The 26,902-nt window shown below is 50.6% G+C and overlaps 1 protein-coding gene across 1 annotated transcript in view; it reads left to right on the forward strand.

Moving 5' to 3' along the window:
- The first annotated feature begins 16,585 nt into the window (after nucleotides 1-16,585).
- PARVB (parvin beta) overlaps nucleotides 16,586-26,902 on the forward strand; it is a 103,089-nt gene continuing 92,772 nt past the window's right edge. Inside the window, exon 1 of the mRNA XM_037006808.2 lies at nucleotides 16,586-16,757. Within this exon, the coding sequence (XP_036862703.1) occupies nucleotides 16,643-16,757 (115 nt within the window). The 5' untranslated portion in view covers nucleotides 16,586-16,642. The remainder of the gene's footprint in view (nucleotides 16,758-26,902) is intronic.

Here is a 26,902-nt window from a genome sequence, read left to right on the forward strand (position 1 = left end):
CTGTTCACCATGTAGGAATTTATTCACTATGTAAGAATTCGTTCACCATGTAAGAACTTGTTCGTTATGCTTCAGAAGATTGGAGACTGACGAGAATTAGGCTTGAGATGGATTAATGATTGTACATTGAGCGTTGACCCCCCTATACTGAATTTTATTGTTGTTAACAACCATTTGATCAATAAATATGAGAGATGCCCTCTCAAAAAAAAAAAAAAAAAAATTGGGTCTGATCACAGGAGGTCTTCGCTTCTGCCCGCAGCAGAGAGCTCGAGGCGAGGTTCCTTTTGCCTGAGGCTGCACCCCGGGGCTTGCAGGGCCCTGTCTGCTGTCCCTGTAGCCCGCTCATCTATGTTGTTCTGCCTTTGGCCCATCAGAAGGGGAAGCATCTGAACACGCCCAGCGGGAGGCACCTTTCCGGGGAGCAGCTGTCAGAAAGTGGATGAACTGTGAGCCCTGGGTCAGGAGCTTGGCTGTAGTCCTAGGGGCTGTTTACTAAACCTCTTCTTTTCTCTGGGCCTCAGTTTGTCTTCTGGCAAAGTTGAGGCTTGGGTTTAGCACCTTTTAGTCATGAATCCCACAGTCCTAGCAGACCCCACTTTTGGAGCCTCTGAGGCTTTCGGTCCTCAACGCAAATGCCAGCTGACGTGTAACACCACACATTACTCTGTTTTTGAACATTAGATAAAGGAGTGAACAGCAGGTACATTTTTGTGATTCAGGCTGCACTCAGACCCCAGCCCTGTCACTAGCTAGACAGCATTTCTGAGTCAGTCATAGCGCTCTCCCAGAAATCTGCTCTCCAGCCAAAATACCAATGTAGCTGATGGTCACAGCATAACTGTTTACCAGAGAGCTTTTTATAGCTTGTTTAGTGCATCCACATTTGAGCCCCAGGAGCAATAACTAAATATGTATTTTTTTGCTTCCACTTTTTATCTTTTCACCGGTTTTACCAGATGATTGCAACAGCAGCTCTCATACTTTTTGGTCTTGGGACCCCTTCACACTGTCGGAAGTTAGGGAGGACCTCCAAGAGCTTTTGTTTATATGGGCTAATACTGATCCATACCATATTGGAAAGTAAAACTGAGACTCTCAAAACTTATTAATTCATTTTAAAAGAAACCCATTATGAAAAATGTATTTTAAAAAACGAGTGCACACAGTAGTGTACACTTTTGCAGATCTCTTTAATACCTGTCTTCAGAAACAGATTCTCACATCTCCTTTCAATTTGCTGCAACAAGTTGTTTGAAGAAAATCCATCTTTACCTAGAAATGCATTCGGAAATGCATTCTATTAGCCTTTTCAGATCACTGGATGTTTTTTGATACTTCCTCAAAGCTCAGCAAGTGACAATTTTTTAAAGGTCAGTTGCAATTTGGAATCAAACCATATCAGTGATTTTTTCAGTCAGTTACATTAAATCCCTCCCACATCTGGCACTGTGACTGGATCTTTTACCCAGGCGTGATTTTGTAATGTGATGCATTGGTCATTTGGGACGTACTGATTCACCATGTTATACAAATCTTCCACATATGGACACATGCCATGATGCAGAAGAAAAGGAACATATTATGTTCATCACAGTCTCATCAGAAAAAATCTAAAATGCCACCAAGCTCATGGTGGTGGATACAAGTTTCCCCACATCCAGGTTTTCCCATGGCAGCTCACATTTTGTCAATGGCAGCGAACACTGTCAGTTGCTTCCCTTGAAGCTCATTTCCCTCATTATTGAGGGACTGAGACCTGAGTCCGGATAACCGAGTCTGCTGGTCGTTCGATGAAAAGAGCAGCTGGTTTTGCTCAGAACCCAACCTCACTGCTCTTGCTGGAGACGGAGCACAGAAGTGCGCTCCGCTTGCGTCCCACATTATCACACAGAAAGTTAAAAGGGCTGCGCGTGCGTGGAATTGCTCGGATGCTCCTGAGTGAGCCAGTGTGCGTAGGTGCCCGTGCTGTTACCATGTCCAGGGGACACATGTCCCCACAGTGAACTGAGTCACTGAGTGGTGTCTCAGGGTTCGTATGGAAATTGTTTTGACCTCACAGATCCCCTTAGGGTCTTGGGCCCATGGACCACACGCTGAGAACCTCTGATCTGTCACCAGCCACAGCGCGAGACGCCAGGCTGGGGTTCCTCCTCCGGTCGTGCTTGCAGATCTGCGCCGGAGTGACGGTGGGGGTGCCAGTGACGTGAGAGGCTTGCCACGGACTTGGAGGAGGAGGGACTCCTTTGCTGAGGGACAAGCTGGGAATAAAAACCCTCCTGTGTTGTCACATGTAAATCATATTCACCTCCCTGCCCTCGCATTCCTCGTCTGTGAAATAGGGCTAGTGTAACCCTTGTGTGTAGTAGGGAATGTATGTAAAAGGCTTGGCATCCAGTAGGGGCCTGAGAACAGTGGCCCAGTCAGGGCAGAGCGGGTTCGGGTGGGGGCTGGGGTATGGGGAGGCAGGTGGGCGCGCTCTCAGCTTGTCAGTACAACCTGGGGACAGGGTCAGCAGGGGAGCAGTTAGTCTTCCTGCTTGCTGTCACCCCGAAGTGCTGTAAAGTGAAAAGATAGGTATGCATTGTGACTAAATCAGCATGTTCCACATTTGCACTTCAGATTTCAGTCTGAGAAGTGAGCCTTGGGAGGCTGTCTTAACCCTGCTTTACAGGAGTCAAACTAGAGTCTGGATTTTAGAAACGACCAACACTGTACTGAGTGGGGCTGGCGGTCCTCCTGGACATCTTGTCCCCGTGCCTGAGCTGTGACTTTCTATGTGGCATTTTCCTGACAAGTAAATTACTGGATTCCTTTACCAAATCATTAGATAAGTTTTAAGAACAAAGAAAGTTCATGCAGAAGGAGATTCAGCTTTATCTTGCTAGGGAAATAAATAGTAATCATTTTTGAAAAGAAAGCACATACTGTAAATTTGGATCAACTGAAAATTACAGCCTCTCTCCCACTCTTTTTTGTCCCGCTTTCAATCAGTCAGTTTCTAATGGAGGAAACATTCCTACATTTATCACTGGATACATGTGCCGGTCAATTAAAATACTCTTGACTTCACATGGTTGAGATAATAGCAAGCCTGCGACCATCCATCACTGTGAAATAGAAGGTGACCTCCCTATATTGAGTCAGAGACCCAGATACAATGGCTTCGATCTTATTATCATACCCAGAAATTACTGCTCGTCTAAATGTAATTTCCCTGAAATACTAAGCAGGCAGAGCTACTCCTAGAAATACTAGAATGTAAAGAGACTGTGGTCTGGCCTTGACATTGAACATGGAGGGATGAAAATGGACATGCTCTCCTCACAAGAGGAGGTGTTGAAGTCAAGTGGGATAGAATTTCCTGAGATGTTATGTAGCTAGTAAAGGTTAAATGTGACTCAACACCAAGCTTTAATCCAAAGATGTGTACTACTTGCAGCAGACACAGCAGGACCTACCTCGAATCTTCTCTTTCCACCCCCACCACCTCAGCCCTGCACCAGGGCCTCCTCCTGGCCCAGGCAAGGGAACAGGAACCTGTCCCAGAGTGGGAAGAGCATGTGCGTAGGAGTCAGAGCCAGCCTGAATTCTCAGTTCCTTTGTTCATTTATTCATTCAACACATGTACCAGGGCTGGACTAGGTGCAGGGTGCAGTGCACGTGCTGCTACCTCTTAATTTCAGGGTGGAGTCCGGCCTCTTTATTTTCTCCCAAAGCCCCATCAGCATCTAGGGTCTGCTCTATCCTTTGTCCCCTGCCTCACCCCAGATGGCCCCCTCCCTCCATCATTACAGGTGACCTTGAGCTGCTGCCTGCTGGGCCCTGCCTCCGCTCCACCCCTCCTTCGGCGCCAGCTAGCTCCCCCTCAGCCCAGGGTCAGCTGTGCCGGGAAGCCTGGGGTGGCTGGGCTGGCGCTCAGGCATCCAACCAGGTGTTGGGGGAATATGTTCATCCGTCTAAGGTGTCAGAAAAGGCCTCTCTGAAGAAGGAACACCTAAGCTGAGACCGGAAGAGTAAGGAGTAAACCAGCAGGTAAGGAGGTGAAGGGAACAGCATTCTAAGAAGAGAGCACAGTGGATAACGAAGCTCCAGATGGAAAGTAGCTGGGCTTTTCCTAGGAAATGAAGGGTCAGAGTTCACCATAGAAAATAGTCAATAGTAGGTATATAAAAGGAGATCTGTTTTAAGGAATTGGCTCACTTGATTACGGAGGCCTAGAAGTCTCGCAGTCTGCCGTCTGCAAGTCAGAGACTCAGGAAAGCTGCTGATGTCATTCAGTCCCAGTTCAAAGGCCTGAGACCCAGGGGAGCCGATGGCGTACATCCCAGATGGAGGGCAGGAAAGGAGAGGGGATGTCCCAGCCGGGCCGTGAGGCGGGAGAAGGAGTGAATACCTCTTCCTTCCTCCGTCTTGTGTTCTGTGCCTGCCCGCACTGGAGTCTTGTGCTCTGTCCCTCTGTACATACACACATATGCACCCCCCACCCCGCACACATCTCCTATTGGTTCTGTTTCTCTGGAATCCCCCCCTACTGATAACATGGTCCTTTCCAGCCCTTGGGGTCTGGAAAGGGGCTTATCTCTTTGCCTGTCATTCTCTTGTCAGAAAATAAGTAAATAAGTTCCACCTCTTCTGGGCTTGAGTAACCTCCTCCCACCCTGCACACACACAAAAAAACTAGATGATCGCCACGGTCAGAGATCAAGTGCCAACTGGCAGAAAAGGAAAATTGCATCCAGTGCCTTGAATGCCCCCTGCCAGCCACAGGTGCCCAGGACAAACAAGCAGACAAGTTTGCTGCATGAAGTCCCCGTGTGACCCAGTCTGTGCCTGCACCAGCAGCTCTTCTGGAACGCCCCCCCAACCCGTGTCCCCTGCCTGAGCTCACCCTGCTCCTGTCTAGTAAGACAGAACTAGCATAAGGGTTCACCCCACAATAGATTTTTAAGGAAAATTAGGAACCATCGGTCCCAAAGGATTCTAAGAATTGAAGATTAGATTCAAAAGGTTCTTGGGAGGAAGATGCTGCCTTCTCAGACTCCCCCAACTGACCTCCTTGTGAGCTTTGAAAACTCGGAAAATGTTTATTTTGTAATAAAGGTGGAAAAAATACAATAGTTCTTTAAAAGTCAATGATGATATTTTTTAAACTTTACATTTTATAGTTTTAGGTTTACAGAAAATCATTTAAAGTAGTGCAGAGAGTTCCTATAGACCCACGGCCAGTTTCTCCTATTACTAACATCTCACATTAACCTGGGTATGTTTGTTACAATTAATGAGCCAATACTAACACGTTATTGCTAACTGACGTCTATACGTCAGTCACATGCCCTTAGTTTTGCCTGATGGCCTTTCCCTGTCCCAGGGCCCCATCCAGGATCCCATGTTACACTGAGTGTTTTTAGGCTCCTGGAGTGACAGCTTCTCAGCCTTTCCTTGTTTTTGGTGACCTTGACAGTTCTGCGGGGTGTCCCCCAACGGGGGTTCGTCTGGGGCTTTCCTCTTGAAAACATGAGAAAGTTTGGAGTTATGGTTCTAGGGAGGAAGGCCACAGAGGTAAAGTGCCTTCTCATCATGTGGTCTCAGGGCCACAGGCTGGCAGCTTGACCTCTCACAGTTGATGTTGACCTTGATCACCTGTGCTTTTCAGGTGCGTTTCATAAAAAAAAAAAAGTTTTAAAAAGAAAGTTGGGTGACATAGGGAAGGTGTGTATTCTTTCATGATTTAAGTCTCACCCAGTCTTGATGTTTGTCCTGGGAGGTACACGTGAACATCTAGAGCTTGCATTCTTCACGGACGAAGAGGAAACGCAAGGAGAGTGTGGAAAACCAGTGGGGTCTGTTTGAAGGGCACCGCTGAGAGGATTGGTGGTGAGCACTGGGAATGAAAGTGGACCTCTCATCGGCTTGCCCCCAGGTCTGACAGCTCCCAAATCGGGCTGGTGCTTGTCAGAGCTTGGATGATTCTGGAAGCCCACAGTGATGACAGCTGAAGTTAGTGTCTTGCAAATTTCCGACTGCTTCGTGGGGAAATGAATAATGTATCTCTGAAATTAATAAGGTACAACTCGACACACAGACAAAAGACTCCAGGATAGAGAATAAGTTCTATATAGGTGCCCAAGTTTACAATCCAGCAATGAATATAAACCTCTACTAGCAGCCATAATCTGCAAGGGATCTGGAGACCTGCTACAGAGTTTAAACTTCTACTTAAAAAACACTCTCTCAAATATGCTGGGTTAACATTTCCAAGTAACGGGTAGCAGAATGAAAGAAAGGTCATTAAAAAAGGGTTTTGTTTCTCCAAAGAGAATGACTGTTCTTATATTAAAATCTGCAGTAGTGGTAAAAAATTTGATTGTTAGAAGAGAAAAATTTTCCAGGAAATATTCTTTTGTTGATTTTTTTAACCATAAAAATATAAAAGCTATCCTTAGCTCTCAGGCCCTACAACACAGGCAGCTAGGCTGGATTTGGCCTGTGGGTGGTTTGCTGAGCTCTGAGGCTAGTCCTGGACTGGAGACAGAAATGTGGGAATCGTCGGCGTCATTGTGGTGTTTAATCCACATACCTATTTACTTATGACAAATTACCATTCTTCCGTGTGTGTGTGTGTGTGTGTGGTGTGTGTGAGATCTTCTGTCCCTGAGAATGTAAGCTCCATGGCACTTGATGGGTTTGTTGAATGAATAAGTGAATGAATAAGTAAATGAGGCCAACAGTTGTTACCCAGTGTGATTACTGCTGAACTAGAAGAAGCATGTCCAGAGATGCCAAGGAGGAAATGGCCAGGTGGCCCTAGGAGGGAACTAGGTCAGAGACATGACCTGGAGCGGGGTCCCCAGGACAAGAGGGTGCCTACCAGCCAGGTAAGGAGAAAAGAGGGTAACTATGTGGACAAAGCCCTGGGCAGGGGGCGCAGGGGTTGAGATGGCTTGTTGGGGACAGCTGTGAATTGGTGTCACAGGAGACTGGAGAGGAAGTTGGAGAGTTTTTGAAGAATTTGAAAGCAACCAGGGAGGCCCCGTCCACCAGGCCTTCAGAGGCCTTTGAATAAGTAGGGGACAGCCGAGACCAGGATTCCAGACTTGGGTTTTACCAGGTGGGTTGGAGATCCTTGCCGTGGTCCAGGTGAGAGACAAAGGGGCATGAACCTGGGCTTCCAGAGGGGGCCTGGGTGACAGGGACGTTAGGGACAGAGACATAGCTGCCCATCTGGGAGCGGGAAGAGCACCTCATGGGGCTCTAGTGAGGAACTCATGAATTCACTAGGGCAGCCCTCAGGGCCGTCCCCAAATGTGTGTGTCCCTGGGGTGCACCCCTCTGTGCCCTTGGGGCTGGCTGTGGGCAGGATGCAGTGGGAGGGCAGTGCCATCACTCCAGTGATGATTTAAATGCCAGTGAGAGGCTGCTTTCCATCGCCGTGGGGACTGGCACCTCCCCACGGGGCAGCCTGGCCCTGAGGTAGGGCCCTGGGGCCCAGCCGCGCCAGCTGTGGACGGCATGAAGGGTCAGCGGGAAAGCAATCTTGGGTCTTCAGCTCTGAGCGCTGCGGTCCTTTGTGGGCACGCTTGACCAGCCCGTCCTGGCTGGTGGTCAGACAGGGACCAGGGAGGGGGATGGGCTTGGCGGCAGATGCTGTGTGACATTGCAGCACAGGGATGGCTCAGGAGACTGGCTGGGCCGCAGCTGCAGATTTGGAATCACGAGCACAGAGGGGCTCTGACAACCTTGAGGGTGAATGAGAGCACCAGGGACAGCGTGCCAGGGAGAGGACTGGGGGGGGGGGGGGCCCAGCCTGGATGGGGTGGGCAGAGGAGGCCATGCCACAGAGGTCCCTGGGGACTGTGTGTGAAGAGGGTGGAGTGTGAGGGTCCTGGGGCTGCCATAACAATGCCACCAACTGGTGGCTGGAAGAACAGACGTTTGTTCTCTCAGACTTCTGGGGACCAGAAATCTGAAATGGTGTCAGCAGGGCCGAGCTCTCTGCAGGCTGTGGGGGAGACTGTTTTCCACACCCTTCCCTTGGCTTCTGGTGTCCCCTGACCCATGGTGTGCCTTTGCCCCAGTCTCTACCATCTTCACATGGGCTTTTGCCCATATGGGACCAGGGCCCACCTAATAATGATGCAACTTGGTCACATCTGCAAAGATCCAGCTTCCAAATAAGGTCACGTTCCCAGGGACCAGGTGTTAGGACTTCAGCATCTGTTTTGGGAGAAACAGTTCACCTCTGATGCATCGTGGGGGCAGCCTGAGTTGGGAGGCTGGACTGGCCTGGGGCAGGGGCAGGGGCAGGGTGGGGGTGGCCATTGGCCTCAGGGAGCAGGCTGGGACGCAGGAGGGTTGGGGAGGTGGAGAATAGAAGGTTCTTTCAAGAAAGGCAGTGGAGGGAAAAGAAGTGGGAGGCCGAGGGGGTTGGGATGGGCACGCCCGTCGGCCTGTCCTTGGAGCTGCGCGGGGTGACACTGATTCCTTTACTAAAACGGGCTGGGCACCAAAGGGAGCCGGTTCCTTCTAGTGCAGGGGACTCTGAGCGACTCTCCCCGCAGGCCTTCTGTGCCCTGTGCTTGTACACACGGCTTCTCCCTGTCTTGGGGGCCTGCAGCTCCCACCAGCTCTCCCTTTTATGAAAAGGGGGAGGAGCGGAAGCAGCCAGCACACAATTTTAAATAAGTAATTAGTTGAGACAAGTAGTTGGATAATTTAAAAATATGTTGCAAATGTCAGGAAGTCCCCAGGCCCGGGCCAGGTCACTCCACTCGGGTGGCACTGGCGCCTCTAACAAGGCTGGTGTCAGACACTCCACATTTCCGAGAACGCAGGTGGCGCCCTGGGGGCTGCCTATCCCAGAAGCCCATGGTGACACTTTCATGGGAGTAGTGTAGGGACTTGACCCAGGGTGTGATAGGAAGCGACAAACCAGAGGCAGGGCTTCACCTGGAGGCGGGTTAGAAATGCAGAGTCTCAGGCCAGGGCCCTCCTTCCCCCGTCGGGGACCGTATCCCTTTGGCGTTCTCTGGGACAAACCCCCTTCCTCGCAGCGGCTCTGCTGCCCCCACCCCATGAAGTGTGGGGTCCCTGAGCAGGGGCTGGAGTCATCACCGATCAGTCAGTCGCCTGGGCTGCGTGCAGAAGGAGCCGTACGAATCTGCCTCAGTGGATACAGCTCTTCTGTGTGGGTGTGAGCATAATCCCCAATGGCGTAGTGCGCTCAGGCAGTAATTACCACCCATGTACTGGCACCAACCAGGTGCCATTCATCCATCCATTCATTCAGCAAACACGGCCTGAGCCACAGTGCACACAAAGCTCCGTCTGGGGGAACAAAGGCAGGGATGACATGGCCTGTCTGGTGGGGGCACCAAAAGTAAGTCAGCAGGGAGAGGGGCCTTGCGGGGCCAGCGGGGTGGCACAGGATGCTGGAGGACCCCGGCCTCACCTTGGGGAGGATGTGGGCCCTGGCCGTGTGCAGCCCCTCCTCCTGAGAAGCCAGGGATTCGCTCGGTGCCTGCTCAGCGGTTCAGCTCCTGCTTTCCTGGACTCTGTGCTCCCCACTGGAGCTTGCTGGCTGCAGCGATCTCAGCCTCCCCCCTCGGCAGGCCCTCTCCTGACCCCTCTCCTGCCTGCTGGTCTAACCCTCTGACCATTCGTCCCCTGCGCTTCCTGTGCTTGCCAGGCTCTGCTTACCATCCAGCTCTTTCCTGTCATCTCCCCCACAGGAAAGTCTCAGCCTTGCCACACACCCCAGGGTGGTACTTTTCAGTTCATTAAGTTACCTTCAATTTTTTAGGGCCTGAGTTATTTTGGGTCTTAGACACAGGCTTTAAAAAAAAATTGTGGCAAAATATGCATAAGATCAAATTGACTATTTCAACTATTGCAGAGTGCATGGGTCAGCGGCATTAAGTCCATTTACATTGTCGTGCAACTGTCACCGCCATCCTCTCCAGAACTTTCTCATCTTGCCAAACTGAAACTCTGCACCCACTAAACACTAACTCTCCATTCTCGCTCCCCATCCCCTGGGCACTGCCATCTATGAAACTGACTCCTCTAGGGGCTGCTGGTGAGTGGTGCCAGGTAGTATTTGTCCTTTTGTGTCTGGCTTATTTCACCGAGCGTGATGTTCTAAGGTGCCTCCAGGTCGCGGTGTGTGTCAAAATCTCACCTATGAAAGTATGTATAGTTCTCATCTTGTCTTTCCACTCATCTGCCCAAGGACATGTGCATTGTTTCTACCGTTAGAGACAGGCTTTTATGGTTCATCAAGTATTTACTGAGTATCTACTGTGTGCAAGGCTTAATGTTCCTAAGAAAGAATTCTCATTTTGCACTTTGCCTTCAGATTATGAGGAAACTGCAACATGCAGGTGTAGGAAAATGCATTTAGTTACAGTCTACTTGGGTTGACTTTGTAGCATTAGCAGATTGTATTAGGGGCAAGCTGCATGGGTCGGCCACCCCAAGAGCAAGGGTTGAGGGCGCTGCTGCCACAGCACTCCTGGAAAGAAAATGAGCTCCATGTTTCAATGGTTCCTTATGCTAAATATTTAAGTAGCGCTGATGATTGAATAGTCTTTTCAAGCCTTGCATTTTACTGAATTCCTGGCAAATTTGAAATGTTGACAATCTTAAGGTAATGCACCATACAGAGCCGATACTTTAATACTCTCCTGCTTCAAGAGCAGTTTGCTGACAGCTGCTCAGCTTTCTGACCATTGTCAGTAATGAACTATGGTGGGTGTGGTAGGTGGGTAATCATGGAGCATATTGTAACGTACGAGTTTCAAACCTGAACTAAAGAAAACCTGTGAGAGACCGTTTTTAACTGATAATCGTGCTCTGCCTGAGTATCTCCTTCCTCAACTGTATTCTCATTAGTCCTGAAATCTGTCTTATTTGCTCTAACATTAGTTATTTTTTATACTGACAGGAAGTCAGAGTTCAAGCCAGCCATTTCCCATTAACAGAGTATGTGAAGATTACAAGTTGAGCTTCCATAAAGGTTTTATATATGTAAAGTGTATGTATCCATGCATGTATATACACATATATGTAAAAGGCACACCCATGTACACGTTTTTTTAAATTACTAATTTAATTCCCTTGCTGTTAGAATTTAAGCTCCCTGAACAAATCTTCGTTTTGTTCACAGTGTCTTGAGGCCTGGAATCATGCCTAACACATGCTCTGACACTCGATGTGTGTGGAATGAATGAATACGTAAGTGTGTAAGGCAGAAAGCACAATTGGCTTTTCCACTTACCTCCTCGTGGCGCACACACCCGTCAGACAGTTCCGCCCGGCTCCACGGAACGTTAAGCGCAGCCGGACTCTGCCGTGGTTTATGTAATCGCAAATCCACCTTTAGTCGGTTCCCGTTTTCCAAAATGACAAGCCACGCGGCAACATGCTCCTACTTTGGTGTAATAGTGCTTTTATAAAATTACATAAGTATAATTTTTACTGACCCACTTTGGGAAATGCTGTGTTAATAATGCATTTCTAATTCAAGTTAAGATCTTGTATACTCCCTTGCAGTTCAAAGGAACAGGGTCTGAATCACCGTCATCTTTTAAACATTGATTTTTAATGGTACCATCATCGTTACCACTATTAGGACTTTCTGGAAAAAATGTGCAGTATGTGAAATTCAGTTCTGGTACATTTTGCTCCCAAATCTGGCCTAATGCCTGGTTTTATACAGCCCATGAACTAAGAATGGGTTTACGCTTTTAATGTTTAAAGAAAAAAAAGGAATATTTTGTGACACATGAAAATGGTATGAAATCCAAATTTCTGCATAATAAAGTTTTCCTGGAATACAGCCACAGCACGACACTACAGCTGCATTCAGGCCACGTCAGCAAAGTTGAGGAGTTGTGACAGACTGTACAGCTCACAGCTGAAAATGTTTAGTCTGGCCCTTATAAACTCCTATCCTGTCTGGACCACTGCCCTCACTGGCCCCAGGCATGTTCTATGATGTGCTGTGGTGGCCAAGTCTCCCCCTCCATCTAGCAGCCTAAAGTAAGCTCCCTGCCCCTAACACCCCAACCCTTCATCATTCTCCCCTCCACCCAAAGCACAGCCCTCATTCCCTTACTGCTCCCAAATTAGGTGCAAAGAAGAAAGCAAGACCTTTTATTTGGCAGGCAAGAGACACATATATGGCACATGAATGGGGAAAGAAATTCAGACTAAGATGTGAATGTCTAATAGGCCTGGACTATCATTTACATAAGAGGTACTGGCATATTTTCAAGCTTGCTCTCTAAAAGCTAGGGGAAAGTCCTTTTTGAAGGGGGTATCGTCTTGCTTTTCATCTATAAAATATTTCAGAAACAGTGCACATGTAGTTTAATTTGCCTAGTATGCAAAAAGAACACTCAGAGGACTTGCTAATAAATGAAAATCCAACTTCCCTTGTCTCAAAATTTGCTGATGTTTCTAAAATCACTTGAGTAAAAGGCTGTTGATCACGTAGTCAGCGATTCGTGTTTTGCCCACATGTGGTGTGGGAAAAGTGTTTCTGCTACCATTTTAAAATTCCAGGCAAATTTGGTCATCTTTGCATGCTCCTAGCATTTACAGGAAAAATCACACATTGCTGTCTTCCAGATCACTAAATTAGCAAACCGATTAAAAACACCTTTCAAGAGGCTACTTTAGATTTTATGATGACAGCAGGCTTGAAAATGTTACCCCAGAGTGCAGTAGGATTGCATCCCAAGGATAACCTGGGGGAAATAAGGCATTTTCTCCATCACCGAATCAATTAAGTATTTCCATCACTTCTCTACACACTTTTAACTCTCCTAAAATTGCTAGGAGGTTTGAAAATGAGCAGCACAAGAGAACACTTCACAGGCTCGGTACTCCTTCCTCTCCCAAAGAGCTAAACATTTTTAGTTTTTTGAAAGCTATCACTTCTTTTGAGTTATATGAAAGGAAATGGTGGAAAGCGTATACCTTTTAAAACTGTCTCTAAGCACTTACAGAGCTGCCAGATTATCGTTAAGAGACGTTGATGAGGAATGAAAACCAAACACAGGTAAGGAACTCAAATTATCCTGCCTAGGGATGTTACTGACTTTTGTTTCCCCAAGAACTTATGGACGTAGAACTGAGACAGAGTGAGATGCAGAAATCCTCAGCGTACTGGTCTACACCTGTACGATGACCACCTAGATACAGAACATTTATTTGCATCACCCAGCATTTCTGTATGCCCATATCCAGGCTGGAGACCCCCGTCTCCCCAGGGCAACCGCTCTCTACATAAACAAGAGGTCACCTGCTCTTGAACTTCAACTAAGAGGATTCACCCAAAGTGTACTATTGCGTCTGGCTTCTTTTGCTTGACAAGCATTTGAGTTGCATCCGTGCTGTTCTTTTTAACTGCTCTGTAGTGTTCCGTTGTATGAATATGCCAGTGGCGTTATATGGTCCCCTGCCTCATTACTTCTCAGGCTATTTTCACTCTGTAAAGTGTCAGGACAGATGACATCCATTTGCATTGCTCAGTCCTGCCCTTTATGGAGAAAATGGTAAGAATACATGTACCTGAGACCATGCGGTGTAGGGCCTGGCACAAGGCCTGGAATACAGAACCTGCTCAGGTAATGCTTGTTCCTTATCCTTAATAAAGGATGGAACTGGCCTCTTTGGAAAACAAACTACAAAAAAGAATCACATGGTTTTCTTTAATTGGGGCAGCTGCACGTATCTGATTTTCATTTTTGCCGAATGTAAAATGTATGCAGAGCAATGGCATGGGCTGTATGTGTGTGATGTGCTAAGAAATGGAAGACTGAGTTAGTGGGGACAGGAGCTATCATCGTATTTCTGCTTTTTGTGAAATTCTTTAAAAAAAAATTAAAAACCAACACTTTCCAACCTTCAAGTGAATATTGATGTTCGCTGCTCTGTAAAGCAATTTGGAAAGTTGGTTTGACGAGCCCGCTGCAGAGGGAACACTACGTAAGCTCCCCGGGAGCCGGGCCACCAGGGAGGGAAAGTTCTGGGGGTTTAGATCATTGTCCCTCCTTCCTCTAGCCTGGAAAAAAATACAAATTAATCCACAGCCATCAAGCCAATTCTTGATCGTCATCTGTGGCCCACAAGACAAGACAAAAGTAAACAAACCATCATAACACAATAATTTGGAAAAATGTTGCCAAGTGGCACTTAACAAGAAGTCATCCTCTTCTGTAGCCCAAGAGGTGGAAGGAAATCGAGCCCAGGTGTGCAGTGCTTTCAGACTCACCCAGAAAGGAACCTTACCGGAGGAGTCACTGCTGTGCACGTGTTTCTTAGTAACAAGTACCCCACTTGCACTTAAAACGTGCTTATTTTTTTTTTCATAAACGATGTCTACACATTCCAGGAACCCTGCTATCAGGTAAGGCCCAGGTCAGTTCCTCTTCCAACCGAGAATCACTAGGTTGTGGGAGTTGTCCTCCTTGAAATAGGTGGGCCATTGTCAGGGTTTAGGTATCTTCTTCTAGAGAATTCTTTCATGGTGTAATGACATTTTTAAAAGTAGGATCTCACCTGTTTCCAGTGTTCAAATTAGCAGTTATGAGATGAAAATTATAAATTCTGTGTCTTTACTGGGGAGCTGGACACCCTGATGAATATCGAAACAGTCACATCCTGGGCTGTCACTGTGTGCACAGAACCACGCTCCTGGCTTCCAGGTCTCGGGCCAGGAATGTGGCTCTTTTCCATTTTCTTTCCCGGGGCTCTTTTTCTGTGCACTCCCTCCTGGTCACAGGCTCTCCTCTTGGGGTCTGTGGGAGTGCCCAGGGCAGAGGACGGAGGGGTACCTGTGGCCTGCGAAACTGTATGCATCATCTCATGTGCATCTCTCTGGAGTGAACCGTCTGTCCTGTGCACTGGATTCTCAAAGGGGCCCCCCTTGCTCTGGACAACAGTATCCCCCCAGCATTCAGAGAGTACTGTCGAGTCCTGACTGTGCCATGATCCCATTGGGATCTCAATAACCAAATTCACCACCTTTCTGCACCTTCCCCAGCTTGGTTAGTGACACCCCAGATCGGGCCATGCAAATCCTCAGAGACCTCTGACCCGCCACTGTCCCTAACACCAGCGTCCAATTATTCTCTAAATGTTGTGGTTCGCAGCCCTGCAAGTTCATTCCTATCTGTCCTGTCCTTCTGCCACTGCCTCTGTACTCATGGGAACTCTGGTCTGGCTCATTTCAGTAGTTTCTGAATTGGTCTCTGGCCCTGGGCTTTGCCTCAGTGCACCCGCTGCATCGATCTGGCATCTTAGGCCTCTGCTCAAACCCCTTCATGACTTCAGGCCCCCTGTGCAGGTTCCCTGATCTCCCCTCCACCCCGAAGGATCCACTGGGCAGCCGCCACCTGCCTTGACGCCCCCGCATCCCGGGTGCGTGGGACCGAGTACTCGCCCAGCCCTTCCCCTTCTGCTTGCTGGGTCTCCTCTGCCTTCACTGAATGAAGGCAAAGGTTTCATCCTTGTCCCAGGCCAGTGTCCCTTCCCCGACAGGCCTCTGCCTCACCTTTCTCCTCCTCCTGCTCCCCTGCCACCTGGCAGTGGGGTCCTAATGGCATGCCTTCTACATCGTATGTCACTGTGGGGCCTGCGTGTTCTCTTGGATTACAAATTCCTGGAGGGCAAGGCTCTGTGCCCTGAGGTCTGTGACGCCCGAGGAAGGACAGGGCCTGGCGCCCACTGGGCCAGCATGAATGCTTCATGGACCTGAAGATGTTATGACGTGCCACGAGGCACAGAACCAGCACCAAGGAAGATGGAAAGACGCTGTCCATGTGCTCATGCCCCCTGGACTCTCCCGCTCCTCCTCTGAGAGCCCCTGTCTGTGTGAATGTCCACAGCCCACAGCTCAGGTCTCAAATGTTCCTACTCCTTCGAGTCTGGGGCCCCTTCTACTCACTGGTCTCCTGCGATCTGTTCACAGCAGTCCTGAGTCACGTGGGCCTCCTTCCCTCTCCTCCTGCCGGTCAAGTCACCCGGGCTCAGTTAAATCCCTCCAGGGCCCCCAGCACTTACAGCTCTGCCCTCCCCTTCCCTGGAGCTCTCACACTGCCCCCCTCCCCCCCATCCTGCTCTGCTCTCCGCTCATCAGCTTTCCAAGAAGCATCCTGAGCTCCCCCAGGATCAGGTGAGGTCACTGAGGGCACCTGCCCACCAGCATTGCTCATGGTACTGGAAGCTTAAGGGCAGGGGCAGTTCCAGGGGTCCCCGTTCCCAGGTCGGCTTCTGGGTAGTAGCTCAACAAATGAAATGACCTATCTGTGCAGTTATTTGATGGGCATCGAAGGTGGCTGCAGAGTCCCCGTGGGCCCCCAGGCCGGTTACCAGAGGCGGCCAGGTCCAGGGCCTCAGGCCCGGCACACAGCAAGCGGCATGAGTCCTGGGGGTCTGTCCCAGGCGCGCCCTCGGCGCTGAACCACCCCTGCTTCTCGGAGAGGGGGCGAGAGGCGCAGCGCGGGAGCCCGCGGGCTGGGGGTGGTGGCCGCAGGGCCAGGGGCCGGCGCGGGGCGGGGGCCGGCGCCGGGGCCGCGCCCTCCTGGCCACTCCCCGGGCGAGCGGCGGCGGCGCGGCGACCCGCGCTCGGCCCATGTCCTCCGCGCCGCTGCGCTCGCCCGGCCCGCGGCCCCGCAGGATGAAGAAAGACGAGTCGTTCCTGGGCAAGCTGGGCGGCACGCTGGCGAGGAGGAGGAAGGCCCGGGAGGGTGAGTGCCCGGCCCCCGCCGGGCCGTGCGGCGCGCCGCCGGGACCCTCGGGGCGGCCTGGCCCTCGCGCCCCCCGAGCCCCCTAGCGCCCGGCAGCCCCCTCCCGCGGCGCCGCGAGCTGCCAGCGCCCGGCAGGACTCCCAGCCCGCGGCGGGCGCGCCCCTGGCGCCCGCAGCCTCCCGCCCGCCCCCGCCTGGGGCGCCATTGGGGCGGCGCCACCCGCGGCCGGCGCCCTGCAGCCCCGCGCCGGACCCCCCGGTCACCCCCCGCCGGGGGCGCGCAGGCAGGCCGGCGGCGGGAGCGCGGGCCGGGGTCCTGCCGGGAGGCGGCCCAGCCCGGAGGGGGAGCGGGGACGGGGCGCAGACCGCGCAGGCCGGAGGCCGGGCCGCAGCGCGCCGCCCCCTCCCCGCTGCACCCCGGCCAGTTTCCACACCGGGCGCCCACGGAAATTCTAAAAATCTACCTACCTCCTCGTACATTCTTGGAGTTTTTTAGAGTTGGAAGAGATGGAACTTATGGGGGATTTAAATACATCTGTGCTTCAAATGTGCTGTTGTTCCCGAGGTCTCTCCAGGGCTGCATTCCTGAATTTTCCCTTTGTTCAGGCGATTTCATCGCCCAGGGCAGATTCCTGGTGGGTGTGAGGTGAAGCTTGTTTAGGAAGATTGGAAGGCGCAGCTGTTAAAAGAAGCCCCTGGGGCTGGCCTCAGGCCGATCACTGGGACAGCGAGGGCCTGTAGGAAGCCTCCTTGTACCTCCGGGCTGTGTGTACCCCAGGGACACATGCACCCCGTTAGTTTCTTTAGGGACATGTGTGTTCCTAGGGATGCGTGTGACACATTGACCTTGGGATGTGTGTAACACCAGGGATGGGGGTGGGGTGCTTGCAATTTGCTACCTGGGTGCTTTTACTGAATTGGATTCAGTCCCCTGAGGGCAGGGCTTTGTCACCTACGCATTTCGAAGCAGATTGCCCCCCCCCCCTCCAGCCTTACATAAGGGACTGGATGGTTTGTATTAATCCCTGTCAAGTCACGCCTCCTAAATGAGATGATAAATGAGTCACCCTTCTCTTTATCATTCCTGCTGCCTCGCCACCCTGTGTGCTCAGTTGCAGTCACCATCGCCCCCAAATAATTTGGGTTCCTCTTTATGCTTGCAGCAGTTACAGATGTAAATAACATTCCTTCTTCCAATTCGTGCAGCCTTAGGAGGGAAAGCGACAGGGCCCCTGGTTTTGCAGAACAGGCGGCAGCCACCGTGATGACTACCGGTGCTCTGACGGTACGTTCTGTGAACATTGAACAGCGTGATCAGATAGAGGGTGTCCATGAGCCTCGAAGCCGGTGATGTTTGGGCTGAGAACAGAAGGAACCAGTGAAAAGAAACCTTTCACAGCGTCGCAAGGAAGCGGAATGTTCTGGACTATTAGGGGCTTTGTATAGGTCACATAATGCTCTTGGGATGGAAAGAACACAAGCCTGAAGTGACTGGCCCCACAGTCCAGGGTGACGTGCTGCTCGTTCTGGCTTTTAGGAACCACTGTGAGCCTAGGAAATTGAAGGCCCATCTGGTTTCACTGAAAATCACCAAGAATCCCAATAGTAAAAGCCTCCTGTGATGAATAGACTAGCAAACGGCAGGAGGGAGGAGGGAGACACCTGTGTGCTGCTCTGGCTGCCTCCATGTGTTAGCGGCCCCTTGCCTGGGTTCTCAAAGTTAGGGTGCTTGGGGCCCTTAGGGATCCACCATGCACGCAGATGGGTGAAACCCCTGATTGGACTCAGATGCAGGAATTGGGGTAGGTGCTGGGCTTGGAAGGGCTTAGTGGCTTCCGTCTGGCTTTCTGGGCAGTGGGGCAGGAATCAACAGTGGGAGGCCAGCCTGGAGATTGGATAATGAGGTCCTGAATAAGAGCTGCCAGCAGTCCTGCAGGCCTGTTGCCTTGGCAACCCGTCCTCCTGCTCTGTGCCATTCACGGGCTCGGGCTGGAGCAGGTGCTGGCCAGAGTTTGGGTCCCTGTGGGAGGGCGCTCATTTGCCTACCATGGAACAGTCAGGAAGAAGGCGCCCAGAGACTGGCAGGTGCACAGTGGGTTTCGTTTTCCTCTTAGTTAGAAAGGTCACATGAATTCAGGAGCTTGGGTGGAGGTGAGGCCCCTGCAAGGGAGGGGTGGGAGGATTCTGGGCCGGGCCTGGACTGCTGTGGAGTCAGAGGCTCCCGGGAGCCTCGCGTCTCCGGGCCCCCTCCCAGCTTGGCAGTGCCCGTGGTGGTGACGAGGCTCCCAGGGGACGTGTTGGGTGAGCGTCCTGTCATCTTCCAGGCAAGGTCATTTTAGGAACCCTGCTGCCCTGCAGTTTGGAGGAACCCATACAGGAAGTGCCTGTGGATGAATTCACGGCGTGATTAAGGCTGATATGATGGGGGAGGGAACCAAGTGAGGTCATGTGGTGGCCCGGTGCAGAGAGCGGAACTATGAATAACTGTGGGCATCAGGAAAGTGGAAAGGAACACTTAAAAAGCCCGGAGCTTGCCATGGAACCCAGGACTTTGAGGAGCAACTTAGTAAAGCTGGCTCCGTTTTGTCGGCTTGGTGGCAGAGCAGAAAGTCTACGTCCTTGAAGACCCCCTGGTGACCACAGATGAGAGGCCCCAGAGGTCCAGCAGGCCAGGAGCTGGGGTGAGGAGGTGCCTCAGGGATGCCACAGCTGCTGTGTGAAGTCCTCAGAGGCAGGCAACCAGCTCTGGGGACAGCGAGGCCGTGGATGGAGGGGCCGGGTGGAGCCCACCCCACCCATTACCACCAGGGGCCCATCTGCCTCCACACTCTGCCCAGACTCCAGTGACTGCCGCCGGCCAGACCGCTCACAGAGTCCTTCCTCCTTTCCTGAGGAAAGAGAGCATGAAGGAAGTTCCTAGTCCCTGGTTGCCTTTTGTAAATACAATTTTTAGAGTAGTTTTAGGTTCACACTCCCGCATGACACACTTATGTGTCATCTGTGTATCTTTGGTGAAGCGTCTGTTCAGATCTTTGGCCCATTTTTAAAGTGAGTTGTTTCATATCTTATTGTTAAAGTTTAAAAGTTCTTCGTATGTTTTGGATACCAAATCGTTCATCAGATACATCTTCTGCAAATGTTTTCCTCCTGGTCTATGGCTTGTCTTCTGGTTCTCTTGACCCTGCTCATTATTTAAGTATTTGATGCAGACATAGCGATAAACGAACAAAATACTGATTGAGACTAAAAGAGCTAGATCTAAAGAATCGCTAGGTGGCTGCAGCCTTGAGCTGAAGGTTGAAGATACTAAGTTTCTTTTTGTTAACTTTGGGTAACTTCCAGGAGAGAAATCTCAGAGTCCTAAACCACCAGCTGTTGATGCATCAGTAATGCATCTTTTACAGAGTGATCGGCTGTGTGGGCAGTTTCACCCCAGACACAACCAACTTACACTCTGCTCTATAAAAAGAAATATGGGACCCAGATACTATGTAATTTAGCCCTGCAAGGTAGGAATTTTCCCTTGATTTTATAGTTGAAGAAACATAACCTTACCCAGCAGCCACTTCAGTGGTTCTCAGCTGGAGGTGATTCTGCCCTCAGCGGACACTGGCAGTGTCTGGAATCACTTTGGGTGGTCATGACAGGGAATGGGGGCACTGAGGGCCTAAGGATACATATAGAAGAATCTTAATCTTAACCCAGCAGTTACCTGGCAGGCTGGGAGCTGGTGGCAGGGGCAGCTGGCTTGTCCTCAGGAGCCTACAGTCTGCTGGGAGCAGGGGGCAGGCCTGTGTAGTGATCAAGACCCGGCAGGGGGCATACAACCTGTACTTGGGGTTCTGGGTTCTGACTGGAGGGTTGCGTGTAAAGTATGGCTAGGAATTAGGCAGAGGAGGTGGGGGCACGGGACTTCCCGCTGGGGCCCTGGAGGAGACAGTAGCTAGTCCCTTTTGGGGAAGTGTAGGTGGATCATAGTGGCTGGGCCGTGGTGTGGCGTGTGGGCTGTGGTCAAACACCATCTTGGTTACTTTAGAAAAGTCTGGAGGCTGCAGCATGGAGTGGAAGGGAATGGGGTGACCGGTGAGGAAGCAGGCTTGAATGCAGGTGCAGGCGAGGTGGAGGGCAGAGGGTGGAGGGTGGTGCCCCTCAAGGCAGTGCAGTGGGGCTGAGAAGACCCGGCGAGGAGGGGCAGCTGCAGGGAACAGGGCAGAGGCAGTGACTCAGAGGCGGCTCTGAGAGTTACGAAGTGTTGCATAGGAACAGATTGGATAGGCATGCTGCTCCAGGGGCCCCGCTACCGGGCAGTGCAGCCGGGCTGGCGATGGTGCTCACAGCCTGTTCAAGATGCTCGGCAGACTTGGAAGTGATGCCACATAGTGTGGTACAGCAGAGCTCAACAGGCCCTCTGATTTACCTTGAAAACAAAGGTGGAATGGTATCTTTTGTGACAACATACAGGAAAAGGATTTGTAATGAGTTTAGTCCCCTTAGGCCAAGGAGCTAGGGCTTTGGAGTTCTCATGCGATCACCTTTAGGAGCTGTGGGACCCTCAGACAGTTAACCCCAGATCCTGGTCAAGGGAGGTTGGACTTCTAACCATGGAGAAAAGGAACTGTGGCTGGTAGGAAGTGGACAGATATAAGCAGGTGCGGGATGGGGGTCATGTACACGGTGTGTTCTAGAATGTTCTATGGGAAGAGAAGCCACTGTAGGTCCTTTGGACCCATTGGGCCTGTGGCATTCTCTGCAATGAAGGGAACAACTCTGTGTCCCTCTCTTGAAGCCTAAACTTACCTATTCTCTGAGCTGGGCCGCCTCTGCCCATGGACGGCAGCTCTCGGTCTGCGAGGAAAGGCACAGGCCAGTCACCTGTGACTTTGTCCAGCTCCTGTGTTGCAACATGCTCCTTGAGGAGGTGGGCTGGAAATCTGTTCTGTTTTCCTCTCTCTGACTGAGAGGAAGAGGCTTTCAACAGGGGCTTGGTGTGGCTGTGTAAAATTTCCTTTGTTTATTATTCTGATTATAATCTTCAGAGCCAGCATTTCTCCTTGTTTGATCCACCATCGGTTGGGGGTGGGGCACGGGGTGTGGGGTGGGCATTTACGAGAGAAACACATGTAGGTGAGTCAACTTGTGCTGCCCTGGGCCTTTTCCTTGGCCTGGGCCTGCTACAGTCTCTTGGACTCTTAGCTTCCACAGAAAACGGAAATGTTGATCCTGGACCCAGGGTGATGACTTTTATGCCCCTTACCTTTCTGTGCCGAGGAGGCCTTTCCTAGGAGCAGTGAACTCTCTGTGGTTCTCCTAGCATCTTGATTATACCTGTGCGGTCCCAGAAGAGTCAGGGAGCCTTAGCAACCACACACTTGGTAAAGGAGCTCCGCTTTGAGGTCCTGTCTCCACGCCCTGGAATGAATATTTATACCACATCCCATAATTGCTTATAGCGAGCTCCCTGTTCTGTCATCAGAATAATTAAGGGGTGCTTCTACGATGTAAGTGGCTAAGTGCCTGCTGTGAGTGGTTTTTAAGTGCTCCGTGTGACTGATTTCTCCCCTGCTATGGCTGGCAAAGGGCAAGTACCTTTACTTAGCCATTTTCTTGTTGTCAAATATGGCGCTGCATCACATAAAAGATGTACCCTAAAAAAGCACATTTTCTTTTTCTTTTTTATTGAAGTATCTTTGATATGCAAGCTTATATGGGTTTCAAATATACAACACAGTGGTTTAACAGTTCCCCATTTTATTAAGTCCTCACCCCCACTAGTGCCGTTACTATCTGTCAACATAGAGGCTGCAGAATCATTGACTATGTTCTGCATGCTGTATACTATCCCTGTGACCAACTCATATTATGGTTGAGAATTTTTGTGCCCCTTTATTCCCCTCACCCTTCCCCACCCACCCACTCCAAACCCTTCTGCATGGTAACCACCAGTCACTTCTCGGCGTCTGTGAGTCTACTGCTGTTTCGCTCATTGTTTTAGAAAGCACGTTTCTCCTTGCATCAGCTGGAAACTTTACTTTTTAGGTTTCAGAATGAAAAATTGTTTTACTTCCCAGTGAGTATATTTGCTATTTATTATATTATGTAAAGGCTAAAAAAACATGTTAATAAGATTAGGAGTACGTTGTAAACGTATGTTGCCCCAGTGGTATTAATCTGCTTATCTGTGCTAATTGCTGTTGGGGTAGGAATGCATAAACATGGGATATAATCAGTTCTAGAAGTTTTTGGTGCCTTCTGCATCACCGAGATACTTCTAAGTGGCAGGCATTCAAATGAGGGACTTCCTGGGTTATAAGAAAAAGTGGAACGAACAGCAGGTCTGGCATCGTCTGGTCTCTGGCCCACATCCCTGGGAGTGATGTGGTCAATGGTCTGGGACGTCAGTGGAGTCCTTTAATTTTCTTCCTACTCTAGTGCCTGGGGCCAAGGAGCCCCTTGGAGGCTGCGTGTTTCACCCTCTAAGTTTTGAAGCCTTGGGGCCTCACCTCCTCATTCGTGAGGACACCAGCCCTGTCTTGCCGAGCTGCTGAGACCTTGCTGGCCCTCAGAAGTGCAGTGTGGCCCTCCGGAGGCTGCGTGCAGCGGGGCGGGGCCGGGGCTGGGCTGCCACCTGGGCTGCGTGTGTCTGCTGCTTTATCGCTCCAAGCCTCTTTCCCAATGGCCTGGGCCCGTGTGGATGGTGGTGGCACTTGATCTTAGGTGATGTGAAGATAAAGTGCGGTGGGGGAGGTGAAGTCCCATCAGCAGCTGAGCAAGTGTTCGCTCTGTGTTCATTACTGGTAAGATTGACAAGGGAGGCTGTTGTCGCAGACACCGGACCCCAGAGCTGCTTAGTGGCAGAGCAGGGGTGGCACGGTGGTCTCCACTCAAGAGAAAGCTGAGCTCCATTTATAATGATTGCCCGCCCCTGTGTTAAGAAGGCTTCCGACGGCCACTTCTGGGCTCAGAGGGAAGGAATGCCGGGACTGACTAGTCAAGCCTGCAGCGTGTATGGGAGGGCTAATTGCTGAGTGGTTGTCACCCCAGAGGAGAAGCCTCCTCTCGCTTCGGTCCTGCATCATTTCAACAGCTCTGGCTGCTGCTTCCCTGTGTTTGGTGGAGCAGCTAGTTAGTGGTTGGTAACAGTTCTATAAATCTTTTAAAATGTTTGCGTTTGAGTGCTACTGTAGGTATCCTACCTCTGTCCCTCGGTGACCAGGAAGCACTATGCGTGCTCTTTAGAGGTGTGCACTGCCGGGAAATGACGCGCCGGGGAATGCTGCATTCCTGGGATGTGAGAGCGGCTCAGGGGGGCATCGGAGGTGTTCCTGCCCACCTGGGTCTTACATGGCACTTTCTTGCCAGCCAAAGGAATCCAAGCATCAGGCACACCGAGCAGTTACTTAAGCTAGTTGAATGTTTTCTGATTCAAGCTTAGACGTTTTTGAAATCACTGTTCTTGGTTTGGGTCTTAAAACCTTTGTTAACCAGTCAACCAGAATCAGTTAGGGATGTTAGTTTTCCCAAGTAAGGCCATCCTCATCGCCCGCGCCTGTTTAAAAAATTACGTATTTTCATACTCTAATTTTAAAAATTACAATTTCAAAAGATCTAGGTTTTATTCTACTATTAGTAAGTTAAAGAGGATAGGAACTTTTCCTAAGTCCTGGGGCTCACTTGGTGCATGTAGCTTGCTTGGATCGAACGCACCCAAAGCAGCTGTCTGGTGCGGTGACCCTGGCGGCCCGCGGTGTTAGCCAGTTCTCACCTGAGCATGGAGTCGGCCGGAGCCACCCAGTCCCTGCTTTACGTGTGCTTCAGCAGGCTGGGGAGAGGGGAGCACCATTTGCTGTGTGTGAAATTCATTGCTGGTGTAAATGGAGTTTTAGGGACATCTCTCCCAAAGCTTAATTTGAAGTTTCTTCATCCTTTATTTTTTGTTTTGAAAATTAATTTTGTCTTTCAAAGTAAGACCTGAATGAATCCACACTTAATATATACAAGCTTAACCTGAGAAATGAATGAAAAAGTTAAAAGAACAATAATAATAAAAAAGGCCCATGTGGAGTCTACACGGGCCGTGTGCGTGGCTCACTTGTGGGGACCTGGGGTGCTCCGGGCACCTGCTGCCTTATCTCACTTAGTCCTCACGCAAGGCCGGAAGTCGGTACTATGCAGTTATTCTCCTTTGCAGAGGAGCAGAGGCCCAGCAAAGTGAAGTCCCTCGCAAGAGAGCATGCTGCCAGGCAGTGAGATGGGAACCCTGGCAGTCTGGCTGTGAACCGCGCCAACTTTGTACATTGGAAGAATGGTTCTCGTGCGAGTGAGCTCCCGGTCTTGTCCTTCCTGGCACTGAGATGCACCCAGGCCGCAGCAAGATGCTCCAGAGGGGACAAATGAGATCTACTTTGTGCTGATGGACTCGTTGCCCTTTACAGAAGGAAGAAAAAACGCCAGTGGCTTCATGCTGCCCCAGGACCAAGTCCAGCTCCTTGCTGGCCGCTCACAGCCGGCCCGGGTCTCGGTGGTCTCCCCTGTCATCCTTGGCTGGGGGCCCTCAAGTATGATGTTCCCTCTGCTCAGAGCCTTTCTGCCCTTCAGCTTCAATGTCAGCCTCCTGGGCTGGGGCCGCTCTTTGCCCGCTGCATCACGGTGTCCTGCGTGTTCCTGCCCGAGAGCGTTGGCCCAGCGCCCATCGTCCCATCTGCCTGGGTCCCCAGGCCTGGTGTGTCATCATCTTGGGAGATGATGAGAAATACTGGACCCTGTCAAGCCACATGGTGGTAGGAAGTATTCATCTGATTCTGTACCAGTGACACTTCTGATCTCCAGCTGTGACTGTGACACCAGTCCTGACATGTGCTTTTCTCCTCACACAAGCAGTTCTCTCACACCATCTGACTGTCCCACATTTCAACTCAGTTCTGACACTATCTACCCCTGGGTAGGGGCCCAGTCCCCCAAGACTGCCCCCACTTAGATGCCCAACACAAATCCAGGTGTCACCTGTGCTTCTGACCAACAGGGTATAAATCAGAATCTCCCCCCCACCCCCCGCCCTCTTTGAGTCTGATTAGTTTACTAGAGTGGCTCACAGAACTCAGAGAAACATTTTACTTATTAAATACCAGTTTATCATAAAAGGATTAACTCAGGAACCGCCAGATGGAAGAGATGCGCAGGGCAGGGATGTGGGCAGGGGGGGCACCCTGCTCTCCACACTTACACGTGCTCACAGCCCAGAGGCTCTCCGATCCCCTTCCCTTTAGGTGTTTATGGAGGCTTTGCCACATAGACGTGTCGATGAAATCATAGGCCATTGCTGATTGGAGTCCATCTCCGTCTGCTCTCCATTTCTCAGCGGTTCTGGGTGGGACCGAAGGTACCAACTTTCTGAGAGTGTGGTTGGCTCCCCGGGCAACCAGCAGCTGGCCTTAGGTTTCTCCAAAAGTCGACTCATTAACAGAACAAAAGACATCTTTCTGCTCTCATCACTTAGGAAATCCCTAAGGTTTTAGGTGCTCTAGACCAGGAACTGGGATGAGGACCAAATATATACTTCTTATTATAAACCACAATGATCGCAATTCCCAAAATCCATGTCTGATAAAGAACTGGTGTCCAGCATATGTAAAGAGCTCCTAAAACTTGATTATAAAAAAGACAAACAACCCAATAAAAGAATAAATAAAAGGTTTGAGCAGACATTTCACCAAAGATGTAGGAATGGCCGATAGCATCTAGAAAACACCTCAGCGTCGGTCATCCCCAATAACCCCAAGTTAGAACCAGAGGGGATACATTCCACACCTCTCAGAATGGGTAAAACATCACAGCATGACCTGGCCAGGGCTGGAGCGGCGGGAGCTCCCGCACGCGGGGGCCGGGGGTTCTCAGTGGCGCGGTCACCCAGGAAGTCAGTTTGGTAGCCTCTTTGAAAATGTGCATCCTCCCTCTAATCCAGCAATTCCAATGTATTTACTTGAGAGAAATGAAAACCTGTGTCCATAAGAAGCCTTGTGCAAGAATGTGCACAGCAGCTTTATTTGTAATACCTAAAACCTGGAACAGCTCGGATGTTATTTAACAGGAGAGTGGAGAAATGGCGGAGGGGAATTTGCAAACAACACCAGGGCAGCAAGAAGGCCCCAC

The sequence above is a fragment of the Manis javanica genome, chromosome 10, assembly GCF_040802235.1.
Source record: "Manis javanica isolate MJ-LG chromosome 10, MJ_LKY, whole genome shotgun sequence".
NCBI classification, from domain to species: domain Eukaryota; kingdom Metazoa; phylum Chordata; class Mammalia; order Pholidota; family Manidae; genus Manis; species Manis javanica.